This window comes from Triturus cristatus, chromosome 12, assembly GCF_964204655.1.
Source record: "Triturus cristatus chromosome 12, aTriCri1.1, whole genome shotgun sequence".
Lineage (NCBI taxonomy): Eukaryota > Metazoa > Chordata > Amphibia > Caudata > Salamandridae > Triturus > Triturus cristatus.
This window is the reverse complement of record NC_140595.1, coordinates 452,178,575-452,202,870: the sequence shown is the minus strand read 5'-3', so window position 1 is coordinate 452,202,870 and position 24,296 is coordinate 452,178,575. Positions and strand designations below refer to the sequence as shown.

Here is a 24,296-nt window from a genome sequence, read left to right as displayed (position 1 = left end):
CGATCTCTCAGTGCTCTTAGCAATGTCTAAAGTTTCTGCTATGTGGGATTACAACATGTCAGCAAACTCTTGTATTGTTTTCGAAAAGCAATAAAAGACAAATTGGTCCTGAATGTATGTCTCAACATTCGCACAAAATTCACACTTTTCCGCTAACACCCTTAATGTAGCAAAGATAGTCTTCTACTGACTAATCACGAGACTGCTTGCACATTGCAAAATTAAATCTTTCTAAAAGAACGCTCGATGCATCTGAATATTGTTTCCTCATCCGCTCCTTGCCTTCCAGGTAAACATTCCAGGGAGTGTCCTCCAACATCGGAGTAGGAAAGCGAGTAAGGTTATACAAAAACTCTCTGACTTGCTGCATCCAACCGTTGAATAACAAGGCCATTTTCTTTGAAGGAGAGTACCCATCAACGTCAATTGCAGTCAAATACTTTTCAAATTTGCAAATCCACTCCGACCACTTGATGTTGGGTTTACCAGCTTTCTGTAGTTAGGGTGGTGCAGGTAAAGTGGAATATCCAAGACACATTGTTTGGGGTCAAGGGCAACGAGTTTTTATGTGTATTTTGTCCTTGGGACAAGTAAGCCCAGCCCCCTGCAGCACAAACCCTTTGGCTGTCAGTTTGAAGTACATTATGGATCACGGAAGGGCTTTGTCTGCAGTGAAGGTAATCTTTTTGCCCATATGTTAATGCTGTTCAAACTTGTATTTATGGTTCTTTAATTGAAACCCTCTATTATTAGGGTAAGCACTCTTAAGTACGTTTTGTAAGCTCCGACTGCACTACGGACAGTGGTTTCAGTATAAAAATGTGTACACACGTTTTCAAAGGTCAGCAATATGAGGCAAGATGGATGATTATTTGCTTTCAAAACAAAATGTTCATAAAAAAAAAATGAAAGCAAATTTCAGGAACCATTTCTTTGCAGCATTATTTAGTAATGTGTTGATGCATGCTAGTATTTCCCAAAAATATTCTCAGTGTAACCGTTCTTAATAAGATTATGGGAAACAAAAATAAACAAGCATTGGCAAAGCCAATAGGTCTGAAATTGATGGTCAGCTTTTTAGTCTTGTCAAAGTGCGACTTGTTTTGCCATGGTTTTTGTAAAACCTTATTGGTGTGGAAGCTGCCGGGCCCTCACCATTATAACAAACATTGGCTAAAGCAAAAAATGTTTTAGGTCTCAAAGCACACCCTGCCACAGTAGTTACTGGCACTGAACAAAACTACGTTGTGGGCCGATATGCTCCTTGTGAAACAGCAGAATGCTGTCACTCACAGTGAAGCCAGCTGATACAGAGAGAGAGCGAGAGACAGAATGTTAACAAACACCAAAGGTCACGGTCAACACCAGGCCAAATTAGGGGCCCAATTATTAAAGAAAGTCTCAAAAGTGCACCCATGGTATATGTCCTTGCATTAAGGGCAGCTATACGGCTTTCGTGAATTCCCAAGAATTTACAGAAGTAGGACAAGAAATGGTACTCCTAGAAAATATATGTGAACTGTATTTTAGCATGAACAAATATGTATGTGTAGAAGGTTTAAGTCTGCCATGGTTGAAAGTAAATTTCCAAACATTTCTCAGTATGGGAAAATATTAGAGAAGAGTTGTTGAAAACCCTTAAAACATGCAAATTAGTAGGCTTGCCCAGACTCAAAAGGGCATTCTAACCCTAGAACTATTGCTTACCACTACCTTTAGCCCCCGTTTGTAGATCTGCAGAAATGTTACAACATAAGGGGATTGCAAGTATTCAAACCCTACTATGGTATGACCGCTGGCATAATCAGGATATATCAGAGCTCTTATATAATGAGATTGCTGGCATAATCCGTTGCTGCACTACATGGCACCAAAGGGGCAAGTGGATTCGGTTACAGGACAAGTAGATTTATGAAGCAACCTGTCCCATGGTCAAGTAGAATCTTTTATTAAATTCCACATCCCTGTGGTGGCGGGATGACACCTTGTCTGCTGGCCATACTTAAGGACAATTAAAGACTGGACTTTAAAGAAAACTATAAGCAGTTGATCAAAATAATCTTCAGTGGAAAAATACTCCGGATGACAAGCATGTACAAAAACTGTTTGCAATGTAGAAGAAAGTACAACTGCAAAATGTTGAGGGAAAAACTGGCTCCAACAGACTTTTCCACTGAAACATTACCTTCAGCCCAATAAAGCAGCCTCTAAATCAAAATAAACTTCAAAGTGAAAACACTAAATAAAGATTTGCCAAAGCACAACTGGAAAGAATATGTAACAAGCAAAATGCAGCTGGTGTGCGAATCACTGATTGTCAGTGTCGCACTTGAAGAAAATGGTGTGCGAATTACTGACAGTTGACACAGCGCATTGGCCTCCTACTCATTTGAAGTTGACAAATTGTAATTCTAGTGAAACCCTGGCCCCAATAAAGAAGAGAAGCAATCCTTGAGAAGCACTCTTTAACAAATATGGCTACCGTTTGTGTGAAGAATGCCCGTTAGCCCCATAATCCTTCATGGGTCAGGAAGAAGGGATCCAATTTTATTTGGTAGGAGGCGTTACAGGAGACTGCGTTGGAGTTCACCAGCGAGAGAACTGGAAAACTATCGCCCGCAAGCTCCCACAGCCAAGAGCATATTGGGATGGCTGTAGCAAGACAACAATGGCCAGTGTGGTCGCAAGCTCACACAATGCATGAAGAGAATCAAGAACTGAGCAGAAGGTATGCGCATGACCAGCAAGGGCTTAGAAGCGCGAGGCAGGTAACTTCCAATGGCAGGCAAATGAAGGTTAACTGCTCGGCCAATAAGCAAATTTCACATTAGTAGAAATTGTGACCCACCTATGAACGACAAATGAGCTTGAAATCCAAGTAATTTAGCCGGAAATAATAAAACAGCTGGTGGGTTCACGTCTTCGGCTGGGAGGCGGTCACGGTCAAAACAGCTCACCCACTCCTGGTACCGAAATATAGTATCGGGGTGAAGCTGAAATGAGAGGCTGAGGCGGTCAGGTAGAAAACAAGTATTTATTGGATAAAGCCCATGAGCAGGAACCCAAAGCTAGGGAGCAGCTGAGCAAGCGAGGAACTGGCCTAACTGACCCACACCAGGCAACCAAAGACACAGTTCTAGGGAATTTGAACCTACAATGACATACACAAGTTCTAATTCACGCTTAAAGAGCAAATGCATAGGGCTTAACCACATACTACATAATCTCCCCTGTAAAACATACTAAGGAGGAAGGCGCATAAAACATACCACATTTGTGTTGGAGTACAATGATGGGTGAGTACACATACGGTGATGGACGCTTTGGCTTTGAACACAGATCTTGGTGGCATGTTTACTTTCTGTTTACGAGGGTCATTTTCAAGTGCTTACTCATCTGCCATAATGCTATCTTGGGAAGGATCCCACTTTCTTCGATTTCAGGTTCTATCACTACGCAGGATTAGATCTGTCTGAGCCGATTTCTTTTTTAAGGGTCTCTTGTATCAGAAAGGTTAGTTGATCATTCTTATTTCTCAAGACCAAATGCTGGAATTCAACCAATTCTCTTTGCAGCAAACAATCGTATGTACTTCTAGCCAAAACAGTGTATTCTATGAAGACATCAAGTCGTGTCCTTCTAAAAAAAAAAAAACCATTGAAGGGAAAAAAAAACTTTTCTTCAGCCTCCTTTAAATAGTACATCTTTTACACACTGATCTGTAAGAATTCTTTTGCTTTTTGTGTTCCCTGAACACAGTGCTAAATGTCCCCTGTTTTTTCTTACCGGGGAGCAAGCGTGAAGGCCATGCTCAAGTTATGCTGGTCTGTCCGGTTCCAGGCATTGCCTTCACCGAGGCTTCCAGCTTTCGCAAGGATACCAGAACCACGCACATAGTGCCTAGAAGCCCTCTCTACCCAATCTCGGGGATCAGAGGAGGGCTGCTTCATGAAAATGCAGATGCAGGTGAGCTGATTGATGGCTTTGCTGGTGAGTACACTCTCTCTGCGCCAACTTTTAGTGTTGTGTTCTTCAGTGTAGGAAAATGGATCTGCGTCTATGGTTACCCCCACTTTTGTGCTGTTTATGACTAGTCTGACTGGGATCCTGCTAATCAGGACCCCAGTCTCTGTGCTTTCTCCCCTAAATTGTTATGGTAAGTACTTGGGTACATCCCAGATTGGATACTGGGGTACCTTAATCAGCCCCTAGTATGTGGCACTAGGGTACCCAGGGCATAGGCACCCCAGAGATCCCACCCACAGGCAGAAGCATGCATTATGCCACCTATGGGAGACCACTCAAACTATCTCTACAGGCCTGCCATTGCAGCCTGTGCAAGCTGGTGCTAGCACCACTTAAAGATATAGGTGTCCCTATGTCTAGGGTCACAACACTTAAAACCTATAAGTCACCCCTACAGCAGGCCTCTTCAATTGTGAAGGCAGGTTGCTTAGTTCTAAGTGTGAGGGTGCCCCTGCATGAGCAGGACACCCCCACAGCCTTCGGAGTCCATTCTCCCAGGTTGTAAGTGAGACAGCACCTCTGACCAGAGTCCCGCTCCCTGCCCAAGTTGCTCTGCTGTAGCCCCGCCTGCTGCTGCCTCAGACACCTTCTTCACAGGTTGGTGTTTGAGGCCCTCCGCCACCCTTGGGCTTGTGCCTGCGCCTCGTCCCCAGTGGGAGAGCCTTGCTCTTCTGAGTGTCCCCTGTTGCCCGTCCTGCGTTTGTGCCTGTTTCTCCTTCTCTGTCTGTCTCTTTGCATTTCTGCCTGTCTATCTTGCTTTTTGCATATTGTCTGTTGTTTATTTAGACTGTCTTTTTTCCTGTTTGTACACTCTTGTTGGTCTTTTACTGTGTCACTGCCCCCCTTCATTGGTCCCTCCGTGCCAACTTTTGCCTCCTTTCCTGCCGCTGCTGCCCCCGTGGCCACTTCCAGCTGCACTTCCCTCCCCCTTCCTTATATAATGGCCGCCGCGCCAAAGGCAAGCCCATCGGTGCCTGTCCGCAACACGACTGTGACCAGCGCCAGGACCCCTGGATTTCTAACCACTACGACTGCGCTACCCTACTCGCTCTCAACCCCAGAAGGTACAACGACTGCCAACGAGCGATGCCGAACTCCACCCATGGCCAGTTCTCCTGCCGACACTGCTGACAATCCTTCACCAGAGATAGCACCCCCACGACTGCCGCGCCCACGCCGGACACCCGCACCACCAAAGCTCTGAAATGCATCCTCATCAACGTGCGCTCCCTGCACAGACATGCCGTAGAGACCTGGGACCCCCTCTCCAACACCGAGCACATCCACACCAGCCCTCCTCGCCGCCACCGACAACATCTGCATTCTACTCGCCATACCACGGCCCTCATACTGCTAGACTTCTCCGCAGCCTTCAACACCGTATCCCACGCACTCTTGCAGCCAGACTCCACCAAGCCGGAGTACCGCCCTCGCCGGATCCGCTCCTTTATTGCTGGCTGAACCCAAAGGATCAGACTACCACCCTCCCTCTCGGAACCTACAGAGATCAACTGCGGAGTTCCCCCAAGGATCATCGCTCAGCCCCACTCTCTTGACATGGCCGCCCTCGCCGCCATCGTCAGACAGCATGGGACCAGCATAGTATCCTACGCCGACGCCACCCAGTTCATTCTCTTCCTCACAAAGAACCCTGAAGACACCAGACTCAACTTCAAGGAAGGAATGACAGACGTCGCAGCCTGGATGAACAACAACTGCCTAAAGCTCAACTCGGAGAAGATAGAGGTCCTCGTCCCTGGACCCTCGGCCTGGGACAACACCTGATCGTCCTCGGAAGCCCACCCACCCCGACAGATCACGCCCGGAACCTCGGCATCATCCTAGACTCCTCCCTCACCATGACCCACCAGATCAAAGCCGTCGCCACCACTTGCTTCAACTCCCTCCGCAAGACCTTCAAGTGGATCCCCCTGAAGCCAGAAAGACCGTCACCCACACACTCATAACGAGCAGACTTGACTATGGTAACACCCTCTACGCTGGAATCAACAAATCCCTCCCACACTCCAGACCATCCAGAACACCGCAGCCCGACTCGTCCTTTGAACCCAACGACATGAACACATGACCCAGCACCTGCGAGACCTCAACTGGCTCCCCATCAAGAAGAGAGCAACCTTAAAGCTACTCACCCATGCCTAAAAATCCCTCCACAACATCAGACCCAAATACCTCAACGAAAGAGTCTCTCCACATACCTAGAAGAAACCTCCGCTCCGTCAACCTCGCCCTAGCAGAGACCCCGCGCATCCGCAGAATCAGAGCAGGCGGAAGAGCCTTCTCCTACGTCGCAGCAAAGGCCTGGAACGAGCTCCCAGTCAACATTAGACGCTCCCCTACCCTGCACACCTATAGGAGGAGCCTCAAGACCAGGCTCTTCCGCTGATCTGGAGCTGCATCCCCCCCGTGCCTTGAGACCATCACGGGTGATTAGAGCGCTCTATAATCCCCCAATTGAGTGATTGATTGACAGCCATATAACATATAGAGGGGCACCGCGTCATAAGGCAATGACCATCTTGAAACTGACTGCAACTAACCCGGTCGTGTTTGGTATCAAGCATGTTGGAATAGTAATTTCACACCGTACACAGTGTGGGAGGTATGATTCCAAGCGCTGTAATGGCCCTCCGTTAGGCTACTGTACCAGTCTACTAGACCCGGACAGTACAGCATGGCTGCTGCTGACCAGAGAAACGGTTCTGCCCTCCTGCTGCTGAGCCAAGCTCGAGCAGGGGAAGGCATTACAATAGGCATGCTTTCACAGGTAGGTGTGACCACCTCCCAGACAGGGTTTAGTGTATTAGGGCAGGGTAGGGGTTCTTGCCAGCGCCACATCGTCTGCGTGCAGGGCACATTTGATGCCCTCCATGCATAGTTCTATTCAGAGAGCCTTTGGCTTTTTCTCTGGTGCAAAACTGGACAAAGGACAGGGGAGTATTCCCCCCCCCCCCCCCCCCCCTTGTCCAGTCCCTCCTTAGGGAGGGACCACTGTATCGTCCCAACCCTTTCCTTAGGGTATTTAAGGGCTTACCTGTGGGTGGATCCCTAGATTTGTCGTGGGACATGATACAATTCAGACACCACTTTGACCGTCTCGGCACTCTGGACGTCGCTCTGAACATCAAGGCTGCAACCGACAGGACTCCTGCTGCTACTGATCTCTTCGCTCAGCTTGTCTGCTGCAACGTCCGTGCCTGTGCTCCATACAGGAACCCGTCCAGGCCCTGTGGGCATCCAAGACACCTGAAGTAATCTCCCTTGAAGTGAAGGAGTCACTTCCCTGCATCTACAGGCACCGCAACCAAGCTGACTGGTTTGCTGAACCTGGTCTCCTATGGACTCCAAAAGGCTCAGCAACACAGGTAGTGGTTCTTCACATCTCTCGTGGCCTGCCCTGTTCTCTCACCAAGTTTGAGGCCAGTATCCCTCGTCGGAGCCACATGAATCAAACCCCTGTGCACTGCGCCGACTTGCAGTTGCAAAGGCTTGTTGGCTTCCTTACACCAAGATTTTTGGACTCCAAGTAGCCCCAACCTCAAACATATCCGGTGACCAGAATCTTCGGCCACATCGCTTTGCTTGCACCATGGGCCCTCTTCTTTGGTAGCTGCTCCAGGTCCTCTTGCGATTCCAGTGCCTCCAGCCTGTGGGTCCTGTTTAGGGTCAAATTTGAATTATTTTGGGCTCCCCGGATTGCTCGGGGCCTGCCCTGACTCCCCTGCCTGTGGTGAGTCTCCTGGACCTTGCTGGTCCCGACACTGCACCACCTGCTACCCCTCAACCTCCGACGTGGGACAGCTGGTGTATGGCTCCTGGTCTACCAAAGCGTTGCCTTGTCCACACAGCTGCAATTTCAAGATTACCGTCAGCTCTTCTGCAACACCGACATCGGTGGGCATTCGTCTTCCGTGCCCCCTGGTCACTCCTGAGTGGCAAAGAGACTGTCCTCTCCTCTTGCAGGTTCTTCACATCTTGAATCCACCTTTGGGTTCCACCAGACGCTTTCACCTTCTCCAGCAGCAGCATCTTCCTGAAGTCCTCCATTGGGTTCGACTGCGGTTTCTGACGCCACTTCACACCTATGTACCCGGCTCCCCTGGGGCAGGTATCCTGGTTCCTAAGTTATCCACGAGTGGGGTGGCTCTCCAACCTTCTGACTTCCACGGGGTTTCTTCAAGGACCACTGGAAAGGGTCCTTCTTCTTTAAAAAAAATTGCAACTTACATGTTGATTTGTACGGAGAACTAGCTTGTGTTCCCACACTGCACACGGCCTCCATTGAGCTCCTAGATACTCACCTTGGGTGGTTCCTTGGGTCCCCAGCATTTCTATGTCCTCCGACTATTGTCTTGACTCGAGTCGTGGTTCGCATACAACTATTTTAGTATACGGTTTGATCTCCCCTTGGGGACCACTGTGTATTCTGTACTACTTACCTATTTAGTAAGTATTTTGTGCATCGTGTATATCTCCGGTTAAGAGATATCTGTATGTGTTAGTGTTTTCTAATAAATACATATTTTTATAAATACACTGTGTGGTTCTTTTTCACTTATTCTATACCTATAAGATTGTGTACTGGTAAGAACAAGCTGCTTTACACTCCTTCTGCACGACACTTGAAATCTGCTCTCCACAGCTACCACTTGGAGAGCTTTCTAAGGTTGTCTAAGACCACTGAAATCACCATAAAGGATGTCTGGATCAGTGCAGGGTGTCCACTTACATAAGTGTACATCATATCCTGAGCCAGCCTTTCACATTCAGTGCCTCTGAGGCTTGAACTGGGTTATAGTACCCATTTAACCTTTGTGCTAGCTGGATCGAGTGGTACCTCTGTGTTCCATTTTGAGACCTTTGTGCTGCTCACTTCTACATTATTTGATTATTTGAGTGATGGACTGCTGTCTAACCTCGTCTTCATCGAGATTAGACCCCCAACAGAATGAGAAGCACCTCAAATGTAGCCTCCAATACACTGGTCATAAGATTTACCATTGTTAATGGACAATCTCCATTATTCACAGTCAATTTTTATCTCTGTTTCTACTCTAAACACCTATTTATTTACTTATCGAGTTGTGTTTAGCACAAACGTGACCCAAAGGTATCGCAGCACTTCACAGCATGTGTGAATTCTCAATTGCATGAATTAGATTAGGAGTAAGTATGGATACATAGTGACAGTATGTTAACGAAATATATGATCGACATCAGGATATAAAGGTGATACACTTTTGAGGAAGATATAGTATAAGTGTATATGGTGGTTTACAGAGTTGGCATGGCATCAAGTGCAACGGGTTCCACGTGGAGTAAAAAGAAATACATAATAGTACGTATGACGATATCTGAGGTGGCTATGGAATTACCTACTGGCGGCCGAAAAATTAAAATATTACCTTTCACAACGAAGCGCATCATATGTCCTCCATGTGCGTACATGGCCCATCTAGCGTAACGTGGGCACGCGGTGCGCATAGCGCACCGCGTTCCCACCGTGCGTGCACGGCACTAACTGCGTAAAGTGGGCGCGCGGTGCGCAAAGCGCACGGAACGAACTGCGTTAAGTGGGCGCGCACGCCACGAATGGCGTAAAGTAACTTAGCATTTAAAAAAACGTACAAATTCACTGAAAAAACCATAGGTTTCACACACGTTATAGTTAGGAATTAGCATTTAAAAAACCTTGCAAATTCACTGAAAAAACCATAGGTTTCACACATGTTATAGTTAGCGGAAATTTTACTGATAAAAAACCAATGAAATTCCCCCGTTATAGTTAGTGCAGGCAACTATAACTCACGCGACCGCAATCCTCTGCTGATGACATATGTGTCTTTATGAAAAAAAAATATTTGTAATATATGTATAGCTAAAAATTTATGGAAGAAGACATGGGCAAATAAGTGTCTAAATACAGTATTAGCATCAGCAGAGGATTGCGGTCGCGTGAGTTATAGTTGCCTGCACTAACTATAACGGGGGAATTTCTTTGGTTTTTTATCAGTAAAATTTCCGCTAACTATAAAATGTGTGAAACCTATGGTTTTTTCAGTGAATATATATATATATATATATATATATATATATATATACATGACACTTTTGAGTTTGATACAGTATATGTGTGTGTGTGTGTATGTATGTGTGTGTGTGTGTGTGTGTATATATATATATATAATATATTAGTGCAGTACAGATTTAGCATAGCAGCAACTGTACAAATGACATGTGAAGTACATAAAATGCATAATAACAGTATATAAAGACATTTTCAACGGACAGTAGCCTAGATGGACTAAATAGATATAGATGGTAGCTAAGGTAGGGTGTTGTGACGATGAGGAAGGTAAAGGCACAGTTTTCTCTGATGGAGTGCTGCTCAGATTTATTTAGAAGTTGTGGGTGTTAGCCAACAAAGCAGTCAGATGGTTTAAGGGTGTGAGTTTAAGAATTTGCTGAAGATGAGAAGTTTGTTCCTTCTTGAAGTAAGGGAATAATTGATTGTCACCTAAATCTTGAGGCAGCGAGCTCCAGATTCTAGGGGCAGGTGCGAGTTTGATCTTTCTTAAATTTAGGTGGAATCAAGAGTAGACTGTCGGAGCTACGAAGAGCTCTCCTTTTGGCTAATTTATTTGCGAGGTAGGCTGGTTTTTCTGTGTAAAGAGTGTTATGGGTTATGCAAGTAGTTTTGAATATCGCTCTTGCCTCGATTGGTAGACAATTGAGTTTCTTGAGGGTGCAGATAATGTGATCAAAGCATCTCTTCCCCCGACATTAGTCTAGCTGCTGTGTGCAGTGCAGCCTTCAAAGGGGAAAGTGACTCCCATAATGATGCGTTGCTGTAGTCTAGCTTAGGGAGGACTGCGGACTGCATGGCAGTCTTTATGTCTTCGATGGGGATGAAGGTTTAAAAAAAAATATATATATATATATATATATATATATATATATATATATTTTAGGTGTTTCCGCATGTAGAAGGCACTTTTAGCAGAGGCATTAATATGCTCTTTCATGTTCAAGTAACTGCCCAGTGAAATTCCCAGTAATTTCACGGAGTTGGATATGGATAGATTACAGTTTAGTTCACTGAGGTTATCAAGCCAGGTATCTACAGGAAAGGATTTATCTTTGAGTTGGGTGAGAAGGAGTTCAGTTAATGTTAAGCTTAAGATGGTTGTTAGTCGGACAGGATTTAACTGTGGAGAGTGCCATTTAAGTGCTGGATGTCTCTGAGATTTTAGTGTAGAGTTGCGTGTCATCTGCATTGAGATGAATAGCAATTTAGGTTCATCTCAGGATCATTGTGAGGGGTTCTATATAAGGGTTGAATGGAGAAGGAGACCGGATTGATCCATGTGGGACTCCTTGTGAGACGGGCGCTGCTTTTGAGTTTGCGTTGTTTAATTTCATTAGTTGAAAGTGTTTGTTCAGTAAAGAGGTTAACCACTGAAGGACTGCTCCTTTGATGCCTGCAAGCTGCAAGAGGGTGTTTAGTGGGATGTCGTGGTTGACGGTATAAAAGGCAGTTGAGAGGTCCAGAAGGACTAGGAGGCAGGCCTTGCCATCATCTAGAAATCTGTGCAGGTAGTCTGAGGTTCAGTATTGCAGTTTCTGTACTGCAGGCTTTCCTGAATCCAGATTGGAAAGTGTCATGCAAGTTGTATTTTTTTATGTGGTTGGTGAGTCGTGTAAGCTCACTTTTTTCGATGGTTTTGGCCAGGAGAGGGAGGTTAGTTATGGGTCTGTAGTTGTTAAGTTGTTGGACTTGGCTGTTTTTGCATCGTCATCCCAGAACTTTTTGCCTTCCTCTGGTATTTTTTCTGACCTGTTTTTATTGGTTTTCTAACTGTGGGCACTTTACAACGGCTGTTCAGTGCGAAAGTGCATGTGCTCTCTTGTAAACCTGGTAAGATTGGTCTACACCTGTTTGGCATACTTAATTGATGTGCAAGTCCCTTGTACAGTGGTATCCCATATACCCAGGCCTGTAAATTAAATGCTACTAGTGGGCCTGCAGCGCTGCTTGCGTCTGCCACAGAAGTAGCCTTTCAAACCTATCTCGGGCTCATGCCGCTGCAGGGACTGTGCACGCAGTTTACTGCGGCAGTGACGTGGCATGCATAGTGGTTGCCGCCCCTAAGGTTGGCCCTAACTAGCCCGAAGGGCAGGGTGCTGTGTAGGAAAAAGATAGGACATATGCTTTTTACTGTGTGGCATGCCTGGTAGTGACAAACAGCCTTTTTGGTTTTTCACTGCTGTGAGGCTGCCCTCTCATAGGTTTGCACTGGGGAGTTCCCTTATATGTGCTTAAGTGGAAATTTCTGATATGAGAGGGGTAGTGTGGCCATGTTTGGTATGTTTGGACTAATAGTAATAAGTCCTGCTTTTTGGTGAAAGAGGATTTATTACTATTTTTAAAATGCCACTTTTAGAAGTGGGAATTTCTGTGTGCTTATGAGTCTTTGTGCCCTGCTGAGATGTGTATTCACTGTCTGGTTTAGACTGACAGGAGAGAGGGTATGTGCATTCACTCTAGTCAGTCACAAGGGGGGTTAAGGTGTGTCCTGCCTTTCCTGAGTGACTCAGCGCTAATTTGAATAGACCTTGGATGCATACAACACTTGGACTTAGACATTATCATCCTCACTGAATCTTGGCTAAATCCCGCTTCCACTCCGATTCTTGACATCCTAGTACCTCCCACTCATGATATTATTAGGTTAGACAGAGCTGGGAAATTGGGCGGGGGCTTAGCCTGTATTCATAGAAATACACTTTTGATCTCTCCCGTTGAGTCCTCTGCGCCCTCGTCCTGTGAATATCTCTTGTCTCAATAACTAGAGAAAAAAACCAAAACCGGTTCAATAGATATATATAAGGGCCTAATAATTAGGTACCTGTTAAACTACAAGGCTAAACTGGAAAAGAATGGACAGATTGGAATACATAAAACACCCAACAAAAGTTATGGATATAAAAATATATCTTTTATATTTGTTTTATTTTTTTGTTGAATTATTAATTTCAATTTTTACAAAAATTCAGTCAAGTAAATACATAAATATTATACATACAACCGAAACAAATCAATATGCATATCTGTAAATCAAAAACATGGTTCAGTGCCCCACACAAAAGTCAGATTCATACATAAACACACTCAAACCAAAACACATTCAACACAACAAATCAATTTAGAGGTGGAACAAATTATCCTTAGGTGCTCAAATGGATGTTGTAGTTAGTATATCATCCAGAAGAAGCCGGATGGTACTCTAGAAAAAAGGAGGTCAGCGAATCAAGCGCCAACGCGCGTTTCGGTATAGGACCCACAAGGGGGCCCCCACCTTCATCAGGGCGTAGACCAAGGATAGTAAGGGGCAAGAACAGGACGTAAAAATTAATCAAATAAACATGTATGAACAATAAAACAAAATTAAATCCAACAAACAATTCACTATATTCTAATACATCCTTCTTCAGAAGGAACATCAATATACATCAGTCCAAAACAATTCCAGTTAATAGCAGATAGTGGACAATCAAAATCGATAAATGTGGCCCAAAAGGTCCTAAGGTAGCTAGAGCGAACAAGTCACCCCTGATATATCAGTGTCAAATTTAAGAAAAGGGTGAAACCAGACACCAAAGTCAAGGGAGAAAAAAGGGGGGGCATTAGTCCTACATAGTGGTAAAAAATCACATACAAAATTGAAAATTGAAAAGGAAAGCGCCAACACCAATGTTCCAGGTCCACGTGTGCATAGAATGAAGAATGCGCCAGTAAATGAAGAGAAAGGTAAACCAATTATGGTACATACTAAATCCTTGATATCAGGGTAGTGCCGTAGATATCAGTCTGCAGAACCTATATGCGAACGCAGTCAAGTGTCAAGAGGAGATATCCAACCGTGTTCCAATAAAAGCGATTCACTCCGTCTGGCTGGAAAGTAGGCGTTCGGTATATGCAAAAGTCAGGCACACCGGAAATCTAAAGGAGGTAGTGTATACAATCAACATTGATCAGAGTTAAGACATGCAAGGGTAGCCTTACGATGCCGTAGGGAAACATGACTACGAATAAGACAAAAGGATATATAAGTAATCGACAACGTACTTAAATCAGCAGTGGCGCCGTACAAGGAGGAGCACAAAGGTTTCAAAACTGGTCTCGTGGAGCTCAGGAGCATAAGTGTACAAGGTCCTAAACCGATAAGTGGGTGACCAATTACCGAAACCAGAGCGGCTACTGGAATGTATGAACAATGTTTCTAGGAAGACAAAATAAACAAGAATATGTAGGACGGCCCATAATGATCGCTGGGAGCAGCATTTGAACGAACTGGTTAATCTCATACTAAGCACCGATTATATTAAAGCTACTAGGTAGGGTAGCCCAGAAAGATCAGCAGCGTATAAGACGCCCTGATAAATGAGCCCGCAGGAGATAGAGATATGAGACAAGCAAAATAAGGATTATAATAACGTCAATTAGCGACATAGGGGAAACGTCTACACAGTATAATGCTACCAAGGCACACTTACTGGCTGATAAAAAGTCCAGATCCCGCGTTCCCTTAAAAACAAAATATATCACATACCAACCAAATATGTGATATATTTTATTTTTAACAGTCTTTATGATCAATCCCCTTGATTTCAGGTTATCTGTGCATTCACTGTTTTTATTTTCATTTTCGGTCTCTTTAATGCCTTTCCAAGCTCAAGGCGTGTATTCGCCGTATTTATATGATTCTGGATTTCGTTATCATCATGGGTGTTGGAACAGTACCCAATCGATGTCAAATTCTTATTTTATCTATTTGATTTAGTATTTGGTCGAGAGACTCTACCATCCTTGATTAATATATGTTATATTATATCTGTTTGTCATGTCTTTAGTGGCATCATTCTCTATTGAATTCGATGATCTCTTTTAAGATGGCGCCATTTCTTTCGAATACCTTACAAAGCCTTATTGTATCAGTCCCCTTTTTATGTTCAGTTATTCCCCTCCTACCGACGGCCCTATTGGTGAGCGGCTAATTGACGACATGTATTTCAGAACGGCGGGTTTTCTAATGCCTCCAGCGAAGGTATTACTGACGCCGACTCTTGCCGTCTCTGTGGAATTGAGGGAACGCGGGATCTGGACTTTTTATCAGCCAGTAAGTGTGCCTTGGTAGCATTATACTGTGTAGACGTTTCCCCTATGTCGCTAATTGACGTTATTATAATCCTTATTTTGCTCGTCTCATATCTCTATCTCCTGCGGGCTCATTTATCAGGGCGTCTTATACGCTGCTGATCTTTCTGGGCTACCCTACCTAGTAGCTTTAATATAATCGGTGCTTAGTATGAGATTAACCAGTTCGTTCAAATGCTGCTCCCAGCGATCATTATGGGCCGTCCTACATATTCTTGTTTATTTTGTCTTCCTAGAAACATTGTTCATACGTTCCAGTAGCCGCTCTGGTTTCGGTAATTGGTCACCCACTTATCGGTTTAAGACCTTGTACACTTATGCTCCTGAGCTCCACGAGACCAGTTTTGAAACCTTTGTGCTCCTCCTTGTACGGCGCCACTGCTGATTTAAGTACGTTGTCGATTACTTATATATCCTTTTGTCTTATTCATAGTCATGTTTCCCTACGGCATCGTAAGGCTACCCTTGCATGTCTTAACTCTGATCAATGTTGATTGTATACACTGCCTCCTTTAGATTTCCGGTGTGCCTGACTTTTGCATATACCGAACGCCTACTTTCCAGCCAGACGGAGTGAATCCCTTTTATTTGAACACGGCTGGATATCTCCTCTTGACACTTGACTGCGTTCGCATATAGGTTCTGCAGACTGATATCTACGGCACTACCCTGATATCAAGGATTTAGTTTTTAGTATGTACCATAATTGGTTTACCTTTCTCTTCATTCACTGGCGCATTCTTCATTCTATGCACACGTGGACCTGGAACATTGGTGTTGGCGCTTTCCTTTTCAATTTTGTATGTGATTTTTTTACCACTATGTAGGACTAATGCCTCCCCCCCCCTTTTCTCCCTTGACTTTGGTGTCTGGTTTCACCCTTTTCTTATATTTGACACTGATATATCAGGGGTGACTTGTTCGCTCTAGCTACCTTAGGACCTTTTGGGCCACATTTATCGATTTTGATTGTCCACTATATGCTATTAACTGGAATTGTTTTGGACTGATGTATATTGATGTTCCTTCTGAAGAAGAATGTATTAGAATATAGTGAGTTGTTTGTTGGATTTAATTTTGTTTTATTGTTCATACATGTTTATTTGATTAATTTTTAGGTCCTGTTCTTGCCCCTTACTATCCTTGGTCTACGCCCTGATGAAGGTGGGGGCCCCCTTGTGGGTCCTATACCGAAACGCGCGTTGGCGCTTGATTCGCTGACCTCCTTTTTCCTAGAGTATCATCTGGCTTCTTCTGGATGATATACTAACTACAACATCCATTTGAGCACCTAAGGATAATTTGTTCCACCTCTAACTTGATTTGTTGTGTTGAATGTGTTTTGGATTGAGTGTGTTTATGTATGTATCTGACTTTTGTGTGGGGCACTGAACCATGTTTTTGATTTACAGATATGCATATTGATTTGTTTCGATTGTATTTATATATGTATTTACTTGACTGAATTTTTGTAAAAATTGAAATTAATAATTCAACAAAAAAATAAAACAAATATAAAAGATATATTTTTATATCCATAACTTTTGTTGGGTGTTTTATGTATTCCAATCTGTCCATTCTTTTCCAGTTTAGCCTTGTAGTTTAACAGGTACCTAATTATTAGGCCCTTATATATATCTATTGAACCGGTTTTGGTTTTTTTCTTCAGTTATTGCTATTTACCCCGCGTAGACCGGTTCCTTATTGTGTTTTTGGGGTCCCCCTCTCTTAATTGAATATCTCTTGTCTCAACATCTCAAGTAAGAACCTACCGGTCTGCAAACTTCACACTTTCTACCACCCCCCAGGAGACAATCTCCCCTTTATTGAGGAAATGTTGACTCAGCCGTGTCCCAAATCTTCCTTGGTGACTTTAATCTGCACTGAGCTAACTCCATAGACCCTGCAGTTTCAAGCCTTAAAGCCTTTCTAATTGATCAGGATCTGACCCAGCATTGTGACCAACCAACCCATAATAAAGGAAAAATTCTTGACCTCATTATTTGTAACGGGCAGACCGTCACCCTGGATTCTATTACTCCATGTGACTTGTCAGACCATCACTGCATCCTTTTTTATATCAACAAAGAGGTACAGTTGTGGAAGGCCCAACCAACGAAATCAAAGATATGGAAAAGGGACCTCAGACTAGTAAACCCTGTTGAGCTAGCCGCCCTCTGTACATCGACCCTCTCCTCTCAAGCGGACCTGATGGAGGTGCAGTTACTCACTGACTCCTACAATGTGACCATCTCCAACATCATGAATGACATTGCTCCACTCAAACATAAAAATGCCTCCACTAAAATTTCCAAACCGTGGTATAATGAAAACCTAAACACGGAACGTCGCAACCTTAGGGCAGTTGAAATCTCCTGGAGATCGAATCCCTCCTCGCACCAACTCCAAACTCCTAAGAGACGCCAGGAGCCTTTACTACAAACAAATCAGGAACGCCAAGTCTAACTATTTCAGACTCCAATTAGAGCAAGCGGCAAACCGCCCCAAGAAACTTTTCGAATTGGTCAAACAGCAATCAATTGTAGGTCCAAACCTATTGGAACCTGGAAGCAGTCCACCCTCATGTGACGATCTTGCTTCTTTCTTCATTGAGAAATCTAAACTCATATCATCTGAGCTCGCTGCTAAGAATGCCGGACTCCTCTCCTCCAGGGCAGCCTCTCCACCTGTCCTCTTTGAAAAGCTCAACTCTACCCACCTGATACCTAAGAACAATGCGGCCTGGGACACCTTTGCCCCACTCAGTGAACAAGATATCAAAAAGATTTTCCTGAATATCAACCCTTCTAACCACTTCAGTGACCCGTTGCCCCCATCCATTTTCAAGGAAATCATGAATGCACTCATCCCTACCTGGACAAGGATTGTAAATGCATCTGTCACAAGGCACAATCCCTGATTACTTAAAAGCAGCCCAAGTATCCCCTATACTAAAAAAACCTAACGCTGATAGGTCAGACCTCAATAATTTCCGACCTATCTCCAACATACCCACCCTTGCGAAACTCCTTGAAAAATGCGTTCAGTCCCAACTCTGTGCTCACATTGAGAACTACCAGCTCCTGGACCAACATCAATCCGGCTTTCGGACGGGGCATAGCACTGAATCGGCCCTCATTCATGTCATGGATGACATTCTAAAGATTCTCGATCAAAACAAATCCTGCCTCCTGATCCTCCTTGACCTTTCCTCTGCTTTTGACACGGACAATCTCTTAGCTATCCTGCAAAACAGGATGGGTTTTGGTGATCGGGTGCTACAGTGGTTCTCGTCCTTCCTCCATCACAGATTGCAAAGAGTCAAGGCAAATCACTCTCTCTCTCCAAGTCCTCGCCTGTTCTCATGGGGTTCCCCCAAGGATCTGCGTTATCTCCTATCCTCTTCAACCTTTTCTTGGAACCATTAGCTAACGCACTTAACTCCATGGATATTAATTTCCACATGTATGCCGTCGACACGCAACTCTACTTGAAAATCTCATCCCCGGAAAACCTCATATCACTCCACACCATCCTAACGTATACTCAAAACTGGTTAACTGAGAACCATCTCCTGCTCAACACCTCAAAAACTGAATTCTTGCTCGTCTCCCCTCAGAATCACACCCCAATCTTGACCTCTGGCTGAGCCACCTCACTGCTTTCAACTGCACTCCGCTCATCGTAAACTCAGCCATATCTCTAGGAGTCACCATGGACAAGAACCTGAATATGAAAAATCATATCAGCAACACATGTAAAGGAGCAAACCACTTGATAAGGACACTCAGAAACATCAAACCTTTCCTTCCACTTAAGGATTTCAAGCAGGTGGTTCAAGCACTTGTCCTACCGAGGCTAGATTATGGCAGTGCAACCCTCTGTGGCCTGCCCAAATACACCCTGGCTCCGCTAAGGGCCTCATTGAATGCTGCTGCTAGACTGGTTACAGGCACCAAACGCAATGAGCGCATATCGCCAGTCCTAAAAACTCTAAATTGGCTCCCCTATGAAGCACGAATCCAGCTAAAAATTGCCACGATGACGCACAAAGCTATCCACTTCAAGACGCCCAGGTATCTGGCACAAAAACTTGAATTATCTTGTGGTGTAAGAGCCTCTAGAAGCGCTACTACCTTACTCTTGAAACCACCTATCCTGAACAAAAAGAGAACCTCTAACAGAGCCTTCTCCGGCCCGGCTCCAAAGATATGGAACTCTCTTCCTCCAGAAATGCGCAGAATCACCAGAACAACGGTGTTCAAACTGGAAGTCAAACGATTCCTGATCAACAAACTCCTTCAGTAATTGGGCTAACCCCTTGGCCCGTTGACATTGTTCTTACTTCCATTGTTTCAACATTTACTACTATACTTTTTTAAAAAAAAAAATTTTATTGACATACTTGGATTTTTAATCTTTCCGACGACTACACCATGGCAGCCATCTAACTTTTCTACCTTTAGGAAGTTACTTGATCTTCTACCTGGAAATCAGCGCCAAGATGCTCCTTCCGGAGCGACCGTTGCGCTCTACAAATACCCCCACAAATTACATACTGTGTACACTGTACTCTGTTTAACATAACTTATATGTGAACTTTGATGCACTTTACGATTCATTTGTGTTTTCATCTTGTGGTTGTTACTTTATTAGCCTCCAGGTCTAGTTTGATTGTAAAGCGCTCTGATATCCCTTGGGATCTTGTTCGCGCTATATAAAACTTTATAAATAAATAAATAAAAATTTGAAGTTGCAGGAAGATTTTTTCCCTCACACCTGAATAGGCCTGGACTGCATTTAGGGTGGTGGGAGGAGTTGCACTTGCACCTGACTAGGGCTGTGCCTGCTTTCTACAATGCTGTCTCCGCAGCCCTGTAGTTTGTCAGGGGCCAGAGCTTGAGATGTGAATGGGGGTGTTGTGCACTTCTAAACAGTGTTTGAAGTGCACCCCCCCCAGAACATGGGCTGTGACCCCCATGAAAGTAGGCACTGCGTGGACTTGTAATCGGAAGGCTGCTGGACTGCCAGGAGGAACCGCCTTGGAACTTAAAATATTCTGGAATGCTGACCTGCTGCCTATTGGCTGAAATAAGGACTTCCACTTTACACTGAGGGCCCTTGTGCTGGCCTGCCTGCCTGCACCTTGCTGGTGTGTCCCAGTGCTCTCCCAGGAATGCTGCTATGGCCATGGTCTTTGCAAACTTGCGCGTGTGGAGTACTTACGATTTTTGGTGACCGTGTGTGCTCTCCCATCTGGTGCATCAGCGCATGTGAGCGCTTCCTTTGGGGCACCGAGCGCGGGGAGAATTCACTTCTCTGCATATGTGAAGGAGGTGTGCTCTTGGGGGGCAAAATAGCACTCTAGTGTTAGCTGCATTCTTGCCACGAGCTGGGTGGCCGAAAATGTACCTACTTTTGGTGGTCGAGGCGCTGCTGCGCTGTGAACAGCGTAGGGCATGCCGCTGGAACGAGGAGCTACCACGGCGGCTGCAGGGGCTTTGCTGCTTAGCAATGTCTACACCAAAGAGAGGTGGTGCCCGGCTGCACCTGGAATTAAAATGGAGCCCACGGTCTCCAATCAGCTTCCTGCTGTGGGCTCCAACCAGCCGCCTGAGGAGGTACTGGAACCTTGCAGGCTCCACTCTGTTAGACTCCCATAATACAAACATGCATACTTAAAATATGTAGCTATCTGTAGAAGTCCAATCAGATAATGAAGATCAGAGGGATGGATTTGTTGAACCCTGTTTATTGAATGAATTAACAATAATGGAATCCCTGTGTAATGGGCTAAAGTCGGCCCGTAATTCTTCACTGTGCATCCACCCATGACACACACTGGCGTACATGTACTTACGGGAACTGCAGGCATATCGTGGCCCTATAAAAACTATCCAGAAACATGTTCTACTTCAGCGGCATCCAACTCCTCCAGTACTGCGCGATGAAGTCTTACGAGCGGACCGTACCCCATTATGCAGGGATTCGGTTATTGTTCATTCAATATCGGGGTCAGTCACAATATGGCATACACATTTTTTAGCATCTGTATCCTGCATTAGAACGCATAACCATCTCTCATATTTGCAGGTAAACGTTGACCTCACCCTTGAACTAAAGTGCAAAATGCATTAATTGTAAAACAGACTCCAGTTTTGTCTCTTGTTGAATCTCATTCATTACTATCCATTCAGTGTTACTTATAAGCAGTCTTCATGCGTAATTGATGTGTATGAGAACACAACATGCAGTGTACGTTTTCTGCAGTGATCTTTACTCAGCTAAGTAAATAAAATAAGCAGTTAATTGTGTGAGAAATGTATGTTAGTTTTTATCGAGCCAGGTGGCTGTAAAACTGTGTCAATGTATGTACTTAAGGGTTGGAATGTTCACATATCCAGAATATTCCGGGCACTCAGTCTACAAAGCCAACCCACGAGATTCTTTTCATTTTTAATGTTTGTGCGTATGTGTATATATACAAATGTTTATGTTCTTCTTTTACTATGGTTTTTGTCAGGTTTGAACTCTTGACCAATTTCTATTCCTGGTATCACTCAAAATGTGTTGTATGTATCTTGGTCTGGAGCTGTTTTGAACTTGTTGAATATAATTTGGGTTTAAATAGTCTAATATTTTTCCAGTGAAAATTCTTGATTTATTTAGTTTTCCAACTGTATGTATCAATTTCTCAAAATATGTTTGAACACTGATGTTTGGCATAAATATTTAAAATTGTGCCTAAGCTTGTGTTTTTTTTGGAGTGCAATTGTGCGTGGTGGTTTTTTTTTTTTTCTTCAAATATTTTGATCTAATATCGCAGATGTGATGTGAAATGTTTACCACTGTTTTCCTTGAGCGTTGATTTCATTTTTTTCCTCTGCCCAGGTGGATTTCTCCTTTGTCTGTATTTCTGGCGTTGCTCCTTCAACCTTCATTCAGCATAAAAATATGCCCAATTGTAGACTTTATCTAGTGTGCTCTGAATATTTTATCTATGTCTGTTTATTTAAAATTATTTTATTTCCATCACCTAGCACTAATTTGAGCTTATCCTCTTTGAATTGAGACCACATTTGAGCCTTCAGTTTATTCATTTCGTGATTTAACGTCTGTAATGGTTGGGTAATTCCTCAGTAGAATCATCATGGCTTTAATTGAGCATTTAAAAACAATCGCGAAAGCAGGCAGAATATACAAACTTTGAGTATGTAAAAGTGTAAGCCGATTTAAAAAGTGGGTACTAAAAGGGAAAATTACATTAAAGATTAAAACAGCAATTTTTCCCCTATGACAAAGAGCATATTTTGAAAAAAGCACGCTCAAGGACAAATATGCTGGAGAAATTGCAGTGCAGACTTACAAGTAACTCATATCACAAAAGGGATAGGAGGAGGAGAGAGCAACAAATAACACAAAAAGCAGGGTCCATGTATCAAGGATGCACAAAGGAGACCACGTCCTATACTTCTAGAGGGGGTCTCATCCGTTGATACTATATTAGAAAAGGGTCAAGATTTATGCAAGGAAAGCCATCCTTAGTGGAAGAAGATGTCTCACACACATATTAGTGTCATGCTTCATCATAGATCTCCTCTCTCAACTCTGGTAAGATAGTACTACCGGGGCGGACTCAAACCTTTGGCAGTAGGAGGGAGTTCTTACATAAAACTTCCTGGATAGAACAGGATACAGATACTCTTAAAATACGTTAAAGTTCCTCGGTTGTCACCTTTATTCATGAGTACTTTGGGTATAGTTAAAAGCACTTTGCTTGGCGAGCATGATGAGCACAGTAGCTCAAACCCGTCTGGCAATCGCCCAAAAGATCCTGCCCACAAAAAAAGCCTATCTGGTCTGGGGCAATCGTCAGGGCTGCAGGATCCCTATCTTTTTTTAGCCACTGGGATTACACAATTAATTATGCTTATAAGGGAATATTACCACAAGCCAGAATACCTCAGGTGAATCCTACTTGGTAACCTTTCAAATTGTTCTTGTGGAAAACCTATGTAGAACAGATAAATGAAGGAGAATAGTATACTGTTATCAGAAGGAGGGGTTTAGTACACATTCCTCCAACCTGATTCTTAGTATGAAAAAATAATTCTGTATTCCATGTTTTTTTTTTTTTTACATATTTGTTTTATTTAAAAGAATTGAGCTTTCCCATAGCTCACACCACGTGAGCAAACCTCACCGAACGCGTGAGAATCGCACAGAAAAGGGAGGATTGTTGAGTAAATGCTAAAGTTTTTAATTTAGTCATTGTATTTTTTCTCAGATTTGTTTCCTGATGAAGATGATGATGGCGGCAGTAGCAGCAGTGATTATGGCAGTCATCATCGACCCGGAACTGCTTTAGCACGACTTGTGCCAGATGGAAATATGCTTTTTCCAGACATATTCCAAACAAACCAACTATTGTTTTATGAGCGGTTCAAAGCCTACCAAGATTATATTCTGGGTATGTTTGATCTTTAAAAAAAATATATATATATCTTGTTTTCTTGGTGTTGGGATGTTATAGATCTGTATTTCGACTGTCATTCATGAGGGGCATAACATCTGGTTGATGCTGATCTCTTGCTCTTTCCTTGGACATCACAGTAAAGGTGCAGTTGTGTGGCCGAAGCAGTGTCCCTTGGGGGTAATAGCTCCATAAGCCTTTCTCAGTTTCTTGCTGGCTCTGGGCTCAAAAAGATCAGTTCCTCGTACTCATGAGTCTATTATTCCGGCTCCAAAGACACAGGGCCTGGATGTATAAGGGAACTGTGAGGCAGTAGAAACTTGCTGTGCCTCATACCCACACCCCTGTATATTCAAGCCTGTCCCTGGCTGTAATATTATCTACTGTGCTCTCCCACCACTCCTAGCCTGTTAAATTTGTGCAGGAGCTTGTTTTCCTTTTATCACACAAGGCCCACTATTTCCACCAAAAGAGAGAAAACACACGGAACTGGACTAGGTACTAGGTCTGCATGTTATTTCTCATGGGGGTGGGGGTAATTGTAACTCCTGTATTTAA

At 43.9% G+C, this 24,296-nt stretch overlaps 1 protein-coding gene across 1 annotated transcript in view; it reads left to right on the top strand.

Moving 5' to 3' along the window:
* The window catches only part of SHCBP1 (SHC binding and spindle associated 1), a 185,859-nt gene that overhangs the window by 11,623 nt on the left and 149,940 nt on the right, over nt 1–24,296 (top strand). Inside the window, exon 2 of the mRNA XM_085637554.1 lies at nt 23,553–23,735. Within this exon, the coding sequence (XP_085493680.1) occupies nt 23,553–23,735 (183 nt within the window). The remainder of the gene's footprint in view (nt 1–23,552; nt 23,736–24,296) is intronic.